Source organism: Copadichromis virginalis, linkage group LG3 (assembly GCF_057382275.1).
Source record: "Copadichromis virginalis isolate Kocher_CV1m ecotype Utaka linkage group LG3, C_Virginalis_male_GT1.1, whole genome shotgun sequence".
Taxonomy (NCBI): Eukaryota; Metazoa; Chordata; class Actinopteri; order Cichliformes; family Cichlidae; genus Copadichromis; species Copadichromis virginalis.
Window position 1 is genome coordinate 32,086,184 of NC_140620.1, and position 15,698 is coordinate 32,101,881.

Below are 15,698 nucleotides of genomic sequence, written 5' to 3' on the forward strand. Positions count from 1 at the left end.
TGCCACAGGTTTTGGAAATGATCACACAGGAATTAACGATATTAAAGAAGTGGTTTGATATAAATAAATTATCATTGAATCTAGATAAAACCAAATTTATGTTGTTTGGAAACCAAAAGAAAAACATCGAAGTAGAAATATGTGTTGACAATGTATATTTAGAAAGAGTAAATGAAATAAAATTTCTTGGGGTGATCATTGACCACAAGCTCTGTTGGAAGCCACACATTACTTATGTTCGGGGGAAATTGGCACGGGGCATTGCCGTCCTGGGGAAAGCAAAGCATATGTTGGATCAGAAAGCACTGCACATTTTATACTGTGCTTTACTACTGCCATATATGAGCTACTGTGTAGAGGTCTGGGGAAACACATACAAAAGTAACACACAAACAATAACTATAATACAGAAAAGGGCCATTAGATTAATAAATAATGTAGGGTACAGGGACCATACAAATGCACTCTTTGTCAAAATGCAAGCTATTAAATTCCAAGACTTGGTGAAGCTTAAAACAGCGCAAATAATGTATAAAGTCAGAAATAAATTGCTTCCCAAAGAAATCTGTAAATTGTTCATAGAAAGAGAAGGTGGGTATAACTTAAGAGGGAAATGGAATTTAAAAATACAAAGTGCTAGAACAACTTTAAGAACTATGTCAATCTCAATTGCAGGAGTTAAATTATGGAACAGTCTAACAGAAGAAATAAAAGACAGTCAAAACATAAAACAGTTTAAAGTAAAATATAAAAACCTAATTTTAAATAAGTATAAGAATGAAGAAAACGGGGTTAACCCAGGACGGTAATGTTGCTGGTAATGGTGTTGCGGTTCTTTTTTGTTTTTTTTGTTTTGTTTTGGTTTGTTGTTTTTCCATAACTTGTGTATCTGCAAATATACACATTCTGTATTTTTCATATGAAAGAAACTATACTGTGGTGGGGCTTGCTAATTTCTTGTTTTTGATTTATGTATGTTATGTTTTGTTTTACTTCATATGTTTATATGTTTCATATGTTGTTTGTTTAATTTAAGACAAAAAAAAATTAAATGAATGAGAGGTAAAACTTGAGGGGGTAGGGACAAATAAGTAAATACTTCAGCCTACTCCTTTTCAAACAAATAATGGAATGATATTTTGTAATGATTGTGAAGGCACATGTTTGAAATGTTTGAAATAAAAATGAACTGAACTGAACTGAAAAAATTGAAAACATATAGGAGCAAACATAGAAAAGAAGAAGCAGCATTTTTAGTTCATGCCATGTATTTTAGCCATACTCCACCTTTTAAACCAGGTCTGCCAGGGAATGCAGGACCTCCAGGTAATCCTGGTTCACCCTTTGTACCAGGGTTCCCTGGGAAGCCTGGCAGACCAGGGTCACCTCTGTCTCCCTGAGCTGTGCCTGGACCAGGTGGGCCGGGAAGACCTGGAGGACCTTGGACACCTGTAAGAAAGAAAAAAGGAGAGGAAGAGAGAAATTCAATTCAAGGAAGGTTGAATAAATTAACGTTAAAGGGAAAAGAAAGAAAAACTAAGCATAGAAAAGTATAGGAGAATATAAAGGGAAAAAATAAAAAAATGTGAAAAAAGAAGAGAATGGAAAACAAAATCATCCAAGTTGATTAAGGAAATGTATTTACCATACTGTCCATCCAGTCCAGGGAGACCTGCATCTCCTGTAGGTCCAGGAAAGCTTTCTATTGATCTGGGTCCAGGAGGTCCAGGGATACCCGGGCTCCCTTTCAATCCAAAAGGACCTGATATACAGAAAGTAAAAAAATCTATTGCTATATATATTATTGCACATTGAATCTGCACATTTTTGATTTCATTGAAGTCTATTTCACCTGGTTCTCCTCTTTGTCCTTTTTGGCCGGGATACCCTGGAACACCGGGTTGGGAAACACCTCTTTCTCCCTTCAACCCTGGACTACCAGAAAGGCCAGGGCTACCTCCCAGAATTGCACCTAGATTAAAAAACATAAAGTTGTTAAATCTTTCATCTTTGCAAGCCTAAAACAATCAGACGTATGTTGACCCTGATGAAGAGGGCGAAAAGGTTGAGCTTTGCCAAAGCAGTATGCCTCACAGCTTTGAATAATGAACTTTTCTGCAGACACACAAAGGGCCAAAATGCAAAACTGCTCATCTTTCCTCAGTTATCGAGCCATAACTACTTGATACATTCATCTATTCTTACTGGATCATGCTAAGATTAGCTTTAGCTTTGGATTATCTGGCTTATTGTACATCTCATTTTGGTTTACTGAGTACTGAGTGAGTAGTGAGCTGTGAAATAAAGCAAGAAATATAGAATCAGCTGGTGCGTGAAATGTGATTCTTGCCTGGGTTTCCAGGCAGGCCTTTAGGTCCTGCTAGGCCATTAAGGCCATCCAAACCAGGTGGTCCGGGAAAACCTAAAATAACAAAAATAAAACAAACAAACAAAACATTAAAAACACTGGAAAGAGCATTTTTTTAACCTCATTTGGAAAAATCATTGTAAGATTAGTGTATGAATGTAGTGGATTTTCTTTTTTCCTTTCACCTTTAAACCCACGATTTCCAAGGAATCCAGGCCGACCAGGAAGCCCATCAGGCCCCCTTCCTATTCCTTGCAATCCAGGCTGACCTTTTGGTCCAGGGAAACCAGGAGAGCCTGCAGAGAAGAAAAACGACATCTCAACACTTTCTGTAAATACAAATCTCTACGACGTCATGAAGGAATTACTGCAACAGGACTTTGTTTTCTTAGGAGTTACTCACCCATTATTCCATACCGTCCCTGTTCACCAGGAATCCCCTTCTGTCCGAGGAAACCTGGATTTCCTGAAAATCCATTATTGCCAGGTTCACCAACTTTCCCTTGGTCGCCTGTCGACATATTTAAAATGTTATAAAACTTCTGAAGAAATCAGAGATTGGAGACCAACTCTGATCTCCCAAAAAGCTTGTCCCACAGTACTAAGAATTTCTTCACCTGCACTAAATATATTTATTTTACTAAAAATAAAACATAAAGGAAATGTAAATTCTGATCCATGTCAACAAGTTTATAAAATATGACAACAACAACACTACAAGTGATGTGATGCTGGATGCTTTTCTTTATTTACAGAGATGTGAAAAGGGAAAGACCATCTCTGAATCGAGGAGGGGGCCTAAGGGTACATCTTTCACCATCCTACAATGCTGTGATTGCAGCCGTTCCCCAACTCTCTGTGAATGGTACTCATGGCCATTGATCAGTGGTTGCTGATCAATGGCCATGACAAATAAAGTTTCACCGTAACCGAGTAAGGTGAGTCTTACCTGGGATCCCTGAATCTCCTTGTCGGCCTTTAAGTCCTGGTGCTCCAGGATAACCAAAAGTTTCTCCAGGTAGTCCTAAGAGAAAAAAGCATTTAAGTCAATGGATGTTTGATTTGATTATGAACAGATGTAAAGAAGATGTTTATCACTGATGGTAGACTTCATATGTACTAGTGCTGTGCGATATGAACAAAATCTCATATCCTGATATAACACATTTATCGTCCCGACAACGATATAAATCACAAAAATGTAACATTTTCTGTAAATTCTGTGAATCTCGGGCCACTTGCGTGAAGCTGGGTGTCGTGTACCTTATTTGAGGTATTTTCATTAATGCATACTCCAAAATTTGACGTTTGAGAATACTGTATATTATCATCGCGTCAGTTTATTTTGAAAAGTTGGAACAGGATCTTCAGCTTTATTGTGACACTTTTATGTGGAAAATAAACAAGCGGATGGCGGAGCCACATGCTGCAAACAACAACGCATGAAAACAGTCGCTTGCCCATGCATAGTGCGTTTTTTTTAAATAGAAGAGAACGTGAGAACTATTAGAAATTAATATAGCCACTACAATATTGCCGTAAACAGTTTATTTTGGGACACAACGAAACAAATGATAGTGTAATACAGATGTTTTCATATCATCATCCGATGCATATCGTTATATCCAACAGCACTAATATGTACTCTTACCTTTGGCACCAGGCCGACCAACTTCTCCAGGCCTTCCAGATAAACCTGGAAAGCCATTATTGCCCTAAAAACAAACAAACAAACATCCGAATTTTAATCTCTGCCTGGCAAAATTTGCTACATGTATATGCATCTTTTCTTACTTTTGGTCCCACAGTGCCGGGGAATCCCATAATTCCAGATTCTCCTTTTTGTCCAGAGAAGCCTGGAAGTCCTGTTTCCCCAGAAAGGCCAGGTTCTCCCGGCAGCCCTTTACTCAGATCAGGGAAACCAGGAGCTCCAGGTCGTCCTGGACGACCTGGAGCTCCTGGCTGACCCTTGTCACCTGTTAACCCAGAGAAAGATCAGAGTTTGTAACACAAGGTGATGGATGTTCACAGCAGCAAAAAGCAGTTAAATTCTTCATTAGAGAGCCTACATTTTGCAGAAGTGCGAACAGCTGCAGTTCCTCTAGTGGGAACTTGGGGCTGGCTCTGAAGGTCAGTATCTGGAGACTCCCGTATCAAAGTGCTAAACTTTACAGCATGTTTTCAGCATGTAACAAAATGCTGTTTTAGGGGTTTACTGATAATTTCCCCCTTCTTTAAGAGCACAGTACAGATATTTTGTTTGTTTGTTAAGCTGAGAGGTATCCCAACACAGGCAACCGTAGATGCTCTCTGTCTGCGAGGCAGTATTTCCACTAATCTGAGTCACTGCCCCGGCCCTCTTTATTGTGTTGGTCCTCTCAGCTTCATCCACCAATTCAGTGTTGAAGTCCTCATCTATGAAAAAATTTCTTATTTTACAAAATATGTAACAAATATGAATCTCTTCTCTAAACGATTTAAAATTCACCAGAAGATCCTAATAAAGTCTGCAGTTAATTTATGCCCTTCAGATTAGCCGGTGACGTTCTGAAAGAAACAAAGCACCATGTTACCTCTGGGTCCAGTAAAGCCGGAAAGGCCGGTTATTCCAGGGTCTCCGATGTCTCCTTTCTCTACAAGCTGAGATGAAAAAGGTCTACCAGGAAATCCGGGTGGACCAGGTAATCCTCTGTCACCTGCCAAAGTAAAAACAGAGGAATGTTGGTGCAAAGCCAAAGTTCATGCAACTTGATTGATAAATTCTTGGCCCTGAAAGATAACCAAAATGTTGATGACGTGGTTCCAAAACAGGGGTCCCCATCATGAGAGACGGTTGTTGTGGTGGTTCAACCAAACACAGTCTTTGAAAAACTTCTCATGGTGCCCAAAATTTAGGATGAGCATCTAATGGTGTGAGCCCTGCAGAAACCTACCAACCAATGGGAATGCCTTAGGACAAATGGAATTCAAATGTACAAAACTAAATATCTGGGATGCCATTAAAAGTCTAACTTGTTCATGTGAGATTGTTTGCAGCAAGTGCCCTTTAGATGCTGTTGTGACAGAGCCAAGTATTAGGCGGGAACAAAACAAACAGTGGGGGAATTGTAGCCATGCTTAGCCATGTCACACAGTTTGCCTCATGATAACCTCAAGGAGTAGCATTAGCATTGCTAATTCATTCTTTTATTGGCCCAGGATCAGTACACTTATTCCTGTGGGGGATATTTTACCTTTAGTTCCAAAGAATCCAGGCGACCCAGGGCGTCCATTTGCTCCAGGCACTCCAGGCTGTCCTTTCACTCCGGGAAATCCTGAACTGCCAGGAGGTCCTGCAAATCCAGGGAAGCCCATCATTCCTTGGATGCCTCTGTCACCTGTGGAAATTAGCGTAGTTAGTCACTATTATGATATCTGTAACAAAGCAGAATGGCAGTGACAATGTCAGTAATACTGGACAGGTAACTGAAACATATGAAGCAGAGAAAAAAAGTGAAACGTTTGCCCGTCATTGGTTGGCTCTATTGCGCTAATAAGAATTAAAATGAACTGAGAGGTCGTGCTTCCCTTAGGCAGCATCATTCAAGGGTACAGCACACATTTTCTTTGTTATTCAGATGGCACTCAGGTTTATCTATCCTCAAAGCCTGACGACACAAACCTGCAAAAGTGTGCGTTAAACGGCAGGAATGTCTTACAGACATACAGACTTGATGACCTCTAACTTCTGATGAAACTGAGGTCATTGAACTTGGCCCTAAAAATCATGCAAACATATTGTCTAACCTAATTATCTGGGCTTCTACTAACACTGTGAGATATCTTGGAATTGTTTGACCAGAATTTGTAATTCATTGTTATCAGGCTGTCTTAAAAACTCCGTGAACAATCTTAAAAAAGTAATCTTGTTCACCACCACACCATGATCAGTACATTGCAGCACTGACCGTATTACTGATGTTCGTACAATGGTGATATGAATTCCCCAACCATGCCTTTATAATGTGGGAGTCAACCAGTAGGATCACTCTGTCCATCATCATAGTCAGTAAAGTCATGATCAACATCTAACACGACACTACTAAAAATGACAAATGTGGCCTTGGAAAAAAACAAAAAAACTACTTCTGCAGACCCTTTCTTCCTGGCGTTCCTGGAATTCCATCTATAGTCCCTGGTCCTGGTAAACCGGGGCGTCCCCTTGTTCCTGGTAACCCAGTAGCACCAGGTCGTCCGGGAGTTCCTTTCATCCCAGCAGGCCCTGGGAAACCTGGTTCTCCTCTTTCTCCTTTCCGACCAGGGAAACCTGCCAATAATGGAAGGAGAGACAGTGAGAAAAACAAAACACTGACAACAATCTGACATTCATACAGACACATGGAAAAAGGGCTGCTGGCTAATTATCTGGAAAAGCATGCAGTCTTCGGTTGCTTACCAGATTTTAAAATTACACAAATACAACCTCAAATGAACAACAACACATTTCATAATGTAGTCCAAAAGTCAATAGTAGTTAGCATCACCTTTAGCAACAATAACTTGATAATGTTCTGCATGATTTTATCAGTCACATCATTTTCTAATAATCTTGGCTCAGTATTCTTGACAGCGTTACTTCAGTTCATGAAGGTTTACAGAAATTAATTTATGCACAGCTGAACAGAGCATTTAAGTCATTGGTTCTGTTTCCATGTCTCCCCTGTGTCGATGCTCCATCACGCATGCTAACTTCTGTCTCCATGTTTATTCATCTGTTTCCCAGTCGTGTCTCTCGCTGCCTTGGTTCCCTGTGTTCAGTTAGTCCATGCTTTAGTGTGTGTGTCTCATGCTTCCTGTTTTATTTTGATAGTCTGTTGTCCTGTCAGTTTTGCTTCCTCCCTGTCTGTTATGTCTGATTAGTTCCAGCTGTGTTTCCCTCTGTTTCCCATCATCTCGTTATCCTCCGTGTAATTAGTCTGCTGCCTGTTTTTTCGTTACTTAGTAACGCAGTAACACAGTGAGCGTACGGTAAAGTAACAGTAATCTAATTACTTTTTGTAGTAGTAATCCCTGACTTTTCTCTCTACTTGAAAAAGTAATTGGATTACATCACTTTTAACGCATTACTGCCCATCTCTGCTAATGACCTTTAACATTTAACATGACAACTGAGCCCTGTAGAGTCTGAGACGTACCTCTTGCACATTTTCACTGAGCATTGCAGGACTGATTGAAGGCGAATTTGCTGGTAGGACCGCTCCTACACTTTTTACGCAATGCTTCTTCTTTTTGCTTTTGTTTTTGTTTATTAAATACACAATGCAACATGTTTTGTAGTTCATCTGAGGCTGTGTTTGCCTAATTTTAAGACCTGCTAAGGACCAGACTATCTGTATTATGTTCTTATAGGTACAACCTTAGAATTTAAGAGGCTAATCTTTCTTTTTGACCATAACTGTATCATAATATAATAATATGTATTATTATCTTTTGTATGAGGAATACACTTACCTCCGAACAATCAGGTTTTAAGCTAGTTTTTCTATCTTTTAACACACATATTAAAGCAGCCTTGCAAACAGCAACAACAATGCCATCACACATTTCTTTACAATACTTCATTGCTGCGATTGGTCTGTAATTGCACCCAGATTGCAGATTTTGTTGCAGAGACATGAAAGCTCAGTGTGGCTAATTTTGATACTCACATTACAGGAGAACCAGCCGATTGGTAATCATACCGTTTCTGAGTGCAATTCCAGACTAGCAAGGTTAAGCCATCTAAAGCACACTAACTGCTACTGTTTACATTCTTAAAAAATGAACCCATTTTCAGCACATCTGTGCTGCAAAGTTGCAGCTTATCACTTTTTGATCAATGCAAGGATGCGCTGAAAATAAGAAGTCCCTTCAAGAGTGTAAAATAAAAAGCTTCTAGCTTTGAGTTAAACAGCATTTGCCCCCAAATCTTCAATTTTCACACAAACCTGTTACAGTTAATTCATCAAACACATCTGGAACTGATTAGACAGAAACACTTAGTTCACAATGAGGTTAGTCGTTTCTGCAAGTAAGAACAGCAAACAGTGGTTTTCACATTTCCTGCGGAAATGCTTTGTTTACAGAACTGTTACAAAATATCCATCTGGTTCAGTCTTTCTGTGGGGTGTGATGATGTCATTTCCTCTAGCATCATAGTTTTATGTACTTTAAAATAGTTATTGATGCAAACACAGTCAAATGGCACGATTATGATGAAGCACCTCATCAAACATAGGCAAAAGTCATCGTCTCTTAGATAATGAGGTAACACTATATTTGGAGGAGGTAAGCTGCTCCACCCCCTCCCAAAAGACAAAAATAAATAAAGAACAAAAAAAAAATTACATAAATAAATTAATATGCCATTCAATTAATCAAAAATAATTTGAAAATAATAAATAATATAGGCGTTAATGTTTTACTTTGCCTCTGTATTCATTCACCTTCATATTAATTACTTTCCTTTACCATCTTTTTTTTCCAGAGACGTGGTGTTACACCCCATACGAGACTCCACGACTGCACTGTGGAGATGGACATTTGTGTGCAGCGCAGATGAGAAATGAAGGCAGCAGTTCAAGTGTTTGTTCTAATACACCAACAGCAAGAGGATGGAGGAAATGCAAGCCAAGGGTGGCGCGGCTGGGAGGGAGGAGAGATGGACAATGGGACGAGGGAAAGAGTGTCTCACCTGGGCAGCCTATAACGAGTGACCCAACACCAACAAAAAAAGGATGGAGGGATGAGAGGATGGATGGAGATGATGATGGTGGTGGTGGTGTTGGGAAAAAAGATGAAAGTGACAAGGAGGAAGAACAGAGACATGGAAAAATACAACAATACAAAAACAAAGAGGGAGAAGACATTCTCGTGGGTGATGCAGTGTTTGATAAACAACACGATTCAAACGGGCAACTGTGATGATGGATGACTGTGAAAGAACGATGTGAACAAAAGAGGAATGAACCAGAGCTGGTGCAGGGATGAGAGGTGAAGGATTTCAGTAGAGATCACAACAAAGTCATATTTCACCTTCTTTTGCAATAATTCACACTAAGAATCTCTCAAAGGTACAAATTCGAGTGTAAAATGTGCAAAAAATATAACAAAACCCCCAAATCATTTCTTTCTCTCACCTGGTGGTCCTCTCAGACCCTTACTACCATCAGGGCCAGGTGGACCAGGAATGCGACCATCTGGGTCACCTGGAAGCCCAGGAAGGCCAGGATTACCAGGAAAACCGTTAACTCCGCGTTCTCCTTTCCGACCAGGAGCACCAGGACGTCCATCAAACCCTTCAAGAACAGACTTTGTTTACAAAGTGTTGCTTGCAGAAGCATTTAAATGCTAAGTCAGCTGGCATTTGTTATTTCAGGACACCCATCGAATACTATGTTTTTATTTGTTTTTATTAAAATAAGTAACTGACTTAAATCCTGCTACCCACCAGGCATTCCAGGTCCTCCAGGTGTTCCCGGCTGGCCCTTGTCTCCAGGAATTCCTGGTAAACCGTTCTGACCAGGAAATCCAGGTGTAGCTCCTAGCACCTCTCCAGGCTGGCCCTTGGCTCCAGGACGGCCTGGGAGACCATCCTTACCCCTGGGCCCATCAAAACTCTGCCCTGGGATACCTGGAATACCAGGGTCCCCTCTGGGTCCAGTGAAACCTGCAGGGAATGACATCCCGAGCAACGCATTAAAATGCACAATAGTGAAGTTGGAAGCACCCTCTCTATCACTCTCTCTGTGACAGGAAGTTGTAACCAACCAAAGTTAAGGACAGGAAACCACCAAAGATCAAGGTTAAAGATTAAATATCGATAGACTGAATGTGGGGGAAATTCAGAATTTTTGATTTCAGATGAAGTTCTGCGTGCACTCTGAATGTAAGCAGTTTATGTGAACAGATTTTTTGACAATTTGTCCCAGGTAATCAGTCTGCTATCACAAACAGATTGCATGTAATTACCACTTGATCCTATTTAATCACAAAGTGATAGCAGACTGACTGTCTTTTTGCCATTTTAACGCCATCTTGAAACACCAAGGTTGCTTTGAAGACATCACCTGCCCATGCGCATGGTTGTAGACGTGGCCCCTGCAACGCGAACATTTCAAGATCTCCATGTTTATTGACATGTTTTAAACATGTCATTTTGTTTACGGCACAGCCTCCAGTAACTGCCTAATCATAAATGCAGCACTAGAAGCAAAAGAAAAAGCTGTCAGGGGCTGGGTCTGTGACCCGGTGTTTTGGGTTTATTTTGTATTTGTGATTTTATTATGTTAAGATTGAGATAATATTAAGTTCTGGTGTTATTATTTAGTTGGGGTTTAGTTGAGTTTTATTCTAGTTTTTGTTCCATCAGTGTCTCCTGATTTACGAGTCGTTTCCTGTCCTCTGTGTAGTCGGTCTCGTCCTCTGTGTTTTCACTTTCATTTATGCCAGTGCATTAGTCTCTCCCTTCTGATCCATGTTCTAATTGTCACCCTTGTGCTGTCGTGTCTATGCTCCATTATGTTTCCTGCTTGATTTTGTAAGTCTTGTTTCCATGTTCAGTGTGTTTAGTTTTGCTTCCCCTGTGGCGTCATGTTTATTTGTTTCAGCTGTGTTTCCCCAGCTGTTTCCACTTCCAGCATTACCCTTCTGTGTGTTTAAGTCGCCCATCTTCCTCTGTTGAGTGTCGGGCTGTTTGGTTGTCTTCATGTCAAAGTTTCCAACTGTCCGGGTTCATGTTCATGCTCATACTCATTTTCATGTTTTGATTATTTCACAGTTACATTTTTGCATGTTCGCATTCAGTTTCATGTCCTTGCCTCGTTCTTCTATTTCTTTTGTATCTTGTGTCTGCTTTTGGGTCCAATTCATAAACACACCAGCTATCCCTGCCATGTAATTGCATTATAAGAAGGCCTAAATCAGAGATTAGAGGATAATTAAATTAATTACACAATTCAATTCACATTACAATAAAAAAAACTTTGAGTTTCATTTGTAATTATTTGACTTTTGCATGTTATGTCTTATTGCAGTCTGGTACAGAGAAACCCCACCACGCAATTTTACCTTCAGGTCCACGCACGCCTCCGGTGCCGGGGTCTCCTCTTTCTCCTTTGGGGCCATCAAACCCTGGACGTCCAGAGGGCCCTTGCAGCCCTGGTTTACCTTTAAGACCTGGCAAAGAGGCACAATCATTCTGATGATTTGTTTCCCCAGTTTGTAAGCAATAGTCACAACAACATTACAAGCAGTAATACAGACAAAGTTGTTTCATAAAATTATTAATGAACATATTCATCTTATTTCTGTAAACACTGATTGAGAATCTTAATAGATCAACTACAAAACCTAGAGCCACAAAGTAAAATCATGCAATTTGCACCTGTATCTACAAATGAACAATGTGAAAGTGCATGCAAAGAGGACCTATTATGCTTTTCTCCATTTCCTGTTGTTCCATTGGTAGATTGGTGCATTAAACATGGGCAACGTTTGAAATGTTGAGGTCATCTTGTGTAAAATTAAACTACTACAATTTATTCTTGGATCCGTGATGTCATAGAGAGGGATAGGCAGCCAATCAGAGAACATATGGTGTAAAGGTGTGTGTGTGTGTGTTTGTGCCTAACTGTGATCATCATAGAGTTTAAGGCTTTAAGGCTGTAAAATCACCATAAGACATCTGTTAAATCGTACCTGGTTGTCCAAGGAAACCGGAATCGCCTGGGTCTCCTGCCTCACCCGTAAATACGCAAGCCAGAGTTTGTCCTGGTAGCAGTCATACACAGGTTAGCATTCAGACCTCAAGCACTTGAATACACATTTAGAGTGAACACTTGGACACATAATAGCACATCTACAAATGTATACCTATTTATATATATACACAGTTTTAGAGTTGTGTATTCTTTTCAACTAATCAAATCAGGGCAAAGAGTTGAAGTAGCGCAATGTAGCACAGGTCAAAATCACATGTTAAATACAAACAAAGACTTCAGTATAGTGAAACATCAACTTTAACACCATTGTAGACATATGTGATAATGTATTATTATAAATAACTGCAAGATAAACACAGTGACACAGTAAAATGTTGGATAATTATATTCAGTGAATGTTTTGTTGAGGTGCTGATTGTCTATCGCCTCCACTCACGCCAACAGAGACTTTTTGTGCAGGGAGTTAGAAGCAAATTCTTTATATTAAGAAGATAATGGGAATTAGAAATCCAGTGCAGGTTTTGTGTTTCATTTCATTCATTAATTAAAAGCATTTAGCAGAGGTTTGGCTTGAAAACATGCGCAAGATTTCAGCAGCTTTGATTGGAAGCCGAGCGCGTATAAACAGCCCTGAAGCTCGACAGTCAATCATTGACTGACTGGGCCTGAGTGGAAACCCTGAAGATGCAGGGAGCGAGAAGCTTCCATCGGCCTCGTCATGAACAAATGATTGACAGTTAGCCAGTAGTTTCCAGAGTGCACTATGTTTCCCATGATTAAAGGAGGCTGGGGCTTTTTCTGAAAAGACTTCCCTTATGAAACATTTATAAGCTGTAATAAGACCTCAAACAATAGTCTGGGCTCCCAGACTGTGAAAAATATCTTTGACACAATGCTTTTTGACAGAGCTGCAGAAACACTGGAGTTTCTTAGGTGTTTACCAAGGGTCTACTAATATTACAAGGGCAGAATGATAAAAAGGATAAACATGGGCTATTTAGGAAAATGCAGAACCTGGCAACCCAAAGCTAATGAATGGCTTACATCCAGGCTATCACATCATTAACCCTCTGAGATCTAAGTCATCATCTGTGCCAAACCTAAGCTTAACTATAACCCCAAGCAATCAGAATCATTCTTTCTTTTTATGCCCAAATCTTGGCAATTAGGGAACGAAGACAACAACTTTTGTTTAACCAGATTATAGGCTTAGGTTTGGATTATGATCACAAGTTATTTTGTCTCCCTAAATATACTGAGTAATTTTTCCCTTTTCTATCTTCGAGGTCCTACAGGCTTGACTAAAGCAAAACCCATGGTTATATTTTTAATGGTCATCATTGATACCATGTCTTCTTTTCTCTCTGTTTTAGTTTCATGAATTATGACATTTACAGTTCTTTACACACTATTGCAATAACTTTGGACCCAACTGTTTGTGGGAGGTTTACTGGCCTAAAAAGTTTCTCTAGTTTCTGAAAGTCATATAATTGAAGCATCATTCATTGAATGTGGAATGCTCGTTTTTTGAAACCCATCAGACAGACCAAACAGGTTGCTTCCATTGTAAACAGCAGCAGCATATTCATCCACCAGCTGCTCGTCTGCCTGCAACTAACTCTAGAGGTTCTGTCAAAGGCTCACTAGCCTGGCTGGTGGATAAAAGAATCAGTTACCCACCCTGTCCCTCCTCGGCGTCATTAAGCCCTTCACAGATGCTTTCACCTGGATAGATACACATGCACAAAGGAGGTCAGAGAGACGAGGGGATGGATGGATGGGGGAGATAAAGACAGGTAGAGAGAGAAGGAGAGGCAGAAGGTGGCAGCATACAAAGCCACTTAGGTTGATTTGCATGCCCCAATAAAGCCATTGAGTTGGGTTTTCATCACAACAGGTATCAGCAAATCAGCAATAAGTTCATTCAGTTCAGGCAAAAACAGGTTATTGCCGTCAACATGAGAGGAGAGAGAGGAAGGAGGGGCATCTGTGCGCCAGCGATGCATCCAAACACTTCGTTCTCTCTTAACTCCTGCCAGCGACAATAACCTTCATATTAAAAGCAAAAATTAATCAGTCGTCATGGTATGAAAGCACACATTCATACTAAAGATGAGTGGCCAGCTGCTGCCGAAAGGCTTGTGTCATTTAGTCTCAGGAAGATGCGGGCGTCTGCTGCCGCCATCATTTTATATTCATTGTGGCTGTAGCAAAAAACTGAAAAGTGTAGCTAGAAGCTGACTGTTGATAAGCTAAAAAAAAAAAAAAAGATTTGCAAAGGAAAAAACACACATAAACTATCTTTTGGTTTGGTTATGTAAATTTAGTTTAGCAGCAGATTTTTGGGTAAAAAGCCAGACATGGCAAACATCAAACTTCTCACCTGTTCTGAGACTAAACAAGCACAGTCGTTTTAGCTTAATCAGCAAATACATCATCATCATTAAGCATCAATCATTCCATTAAGGAAGCAGTTTATAGATTGTTGGCTGCAGGTGAAGTGTGTAAGTACATTAATGGAGACCGTTAATCATTTCGTTAATCGTTTGCTGCTGCAGCCGAGGAAACACGGAGAGCAGGAAGCTGCTTTGGAAGAGGAAATCTAACAAGAGCCACAAGCTCTGTCCAAGTCCTGGACAGGCTGCCTCACAGAGGTCTTATAATGATCTAGCATGTGAGGACGATAACTGTTGTGTGCTGAGGATGGACAGTGATGGGATGAGGTGGTGTGGATATCGCCCTGTGGAAGAAGACTGTATGACACACATTCACATATTTTCTGTCATTCTCTGTCTCACGGACACACACTCAAAACACCATTATTTACCTTTCTCTCCAGGTGAACCCGGTATACCTGGAGAACCAGGTATACCGGGTTCTCCAGGGTCTCCACGCAAGCCGGGTGCTCCATCATAGCCAATGCCCGGCTCACCAGGGCCTCCAGGACGTCCCTTAGAACCTGGAAACCCTTGAAATCCTTTTTCTCCCCTTGAGCCGATGCCTGCATCACCCTAGAGAGGAGAGGAGAGAAGAGGAAAGGAAAGGAAAGGAAAGAAGGCAAAGGAAAGGAAAGAAAAGGAAAGAAAAGAAAAGAAAAGAAAAGAAAGAAAGGTGAGAAATGGAAGAGGGAATGGAAAATAAGGAAACAGGAAAGAGGATAGGCCATTAAAGGAAAGAGAAAACCAAGAAGAAGGAGAAAAGGAAAGTTAGAGGAAATATAAGAAAAAGAAAGTAAAGAAAGCAAAAAAGGGAAAGCAAAGAAGGTGAGTGGTAGAAAATATGAGTAAAACAAAAGAAGGATAATGAAAAGGTGGGAGAGAGAACAGAAGACAAAAGAAAATAAAAGGAAGGAAAAGAGAAAAAGGAAGGAAAGAGATGATAATATACAAAATAAAAGGGGAAGAACAGAAAGGCACAGAAATTATACAGGAGAAGAAATGAAATAAGGGAATGAGATGAAAAGACAGCAAAGAAGCGAGAGACGAAAAACAAAAGAAGAAGAAAGGGGAAAACACGAAATGAAAGGACAGAAAATATATGAGAGGAAAGAGGAAACAATGATCCTCATTTGGACGTCTTTTTAAAAACGT

The 15,698-nt window shown here is 40.2% G+C and overlaps 1 protein-coding gene across 1 annotated transcript in view; it reads right to left on the bottom strand.

The window, feature by feature from the left end:
- col4a6 (collagen, type IV, alpha 6) overlaps positions 1-15,698 on the bottom strand; it is a 146,420-nt gene that overhangs the window by 8,074 nt on the left and 122,648 nt on the right. The window contains exons 25-41 of the mRNA XM_085450705.1: positions 14,936-15,119; positions 12,086-12,157; positions 11,456-11,563; positions 9,837-10,055; positions 9,526-9,684; positions 6,504-6,674; positions 5,602-5,745; positions 4,942-5,064; positions 4,163-4,344; positions 4,020-4,083; positions 3,318-3,392; positions 2,772-2,879; positions 2,554-2,664; positions 2,351-2,422; positions 1,853-1,972; positions 1,646-1,762; positions 1,288-1,449 (exon numbers count right to left, since the gene is read on the bottom strand). Coding sequence (XP_085306831.1) covers positions 1,288-1,449; positions 1,646-1,762; positions 1,853-1,972; positions 2,351-2,422; positions 2,554-2,664; positions 2,772-2,879; positions 3,318-3,392; positions 4,020-4,083; positions 4,163-4,344; positions 4,942-5,064; positions 5,602-5,745; positions 6,504-6,674; positions 9,526-9,684; positions 9,837-10,055; positions 11,456-11,563; positions 12,086-12,157; positions 14,936-15,119 — 2,191 coding nt within the window. The remainder of the gene's footprint in view (positions 1-1,287; positions 1,450-1,645; positions 1,763-1,852; positions 1,973-2,350; positions 2,423-2,553; positions 2,665-2,771; positions 2,880-3,317; positions 3,393-4,019; positions 4,084-4,162; positions 4,345-4,941; positions 5,065-5,601; positions 5,746-6,503; positions 6,675-9,525; positions 9,685-9,836; positions 10,056-11,455; positions 11,564-12,085; positions 12,158-14,935; positions 15,120-15,698) is intronic.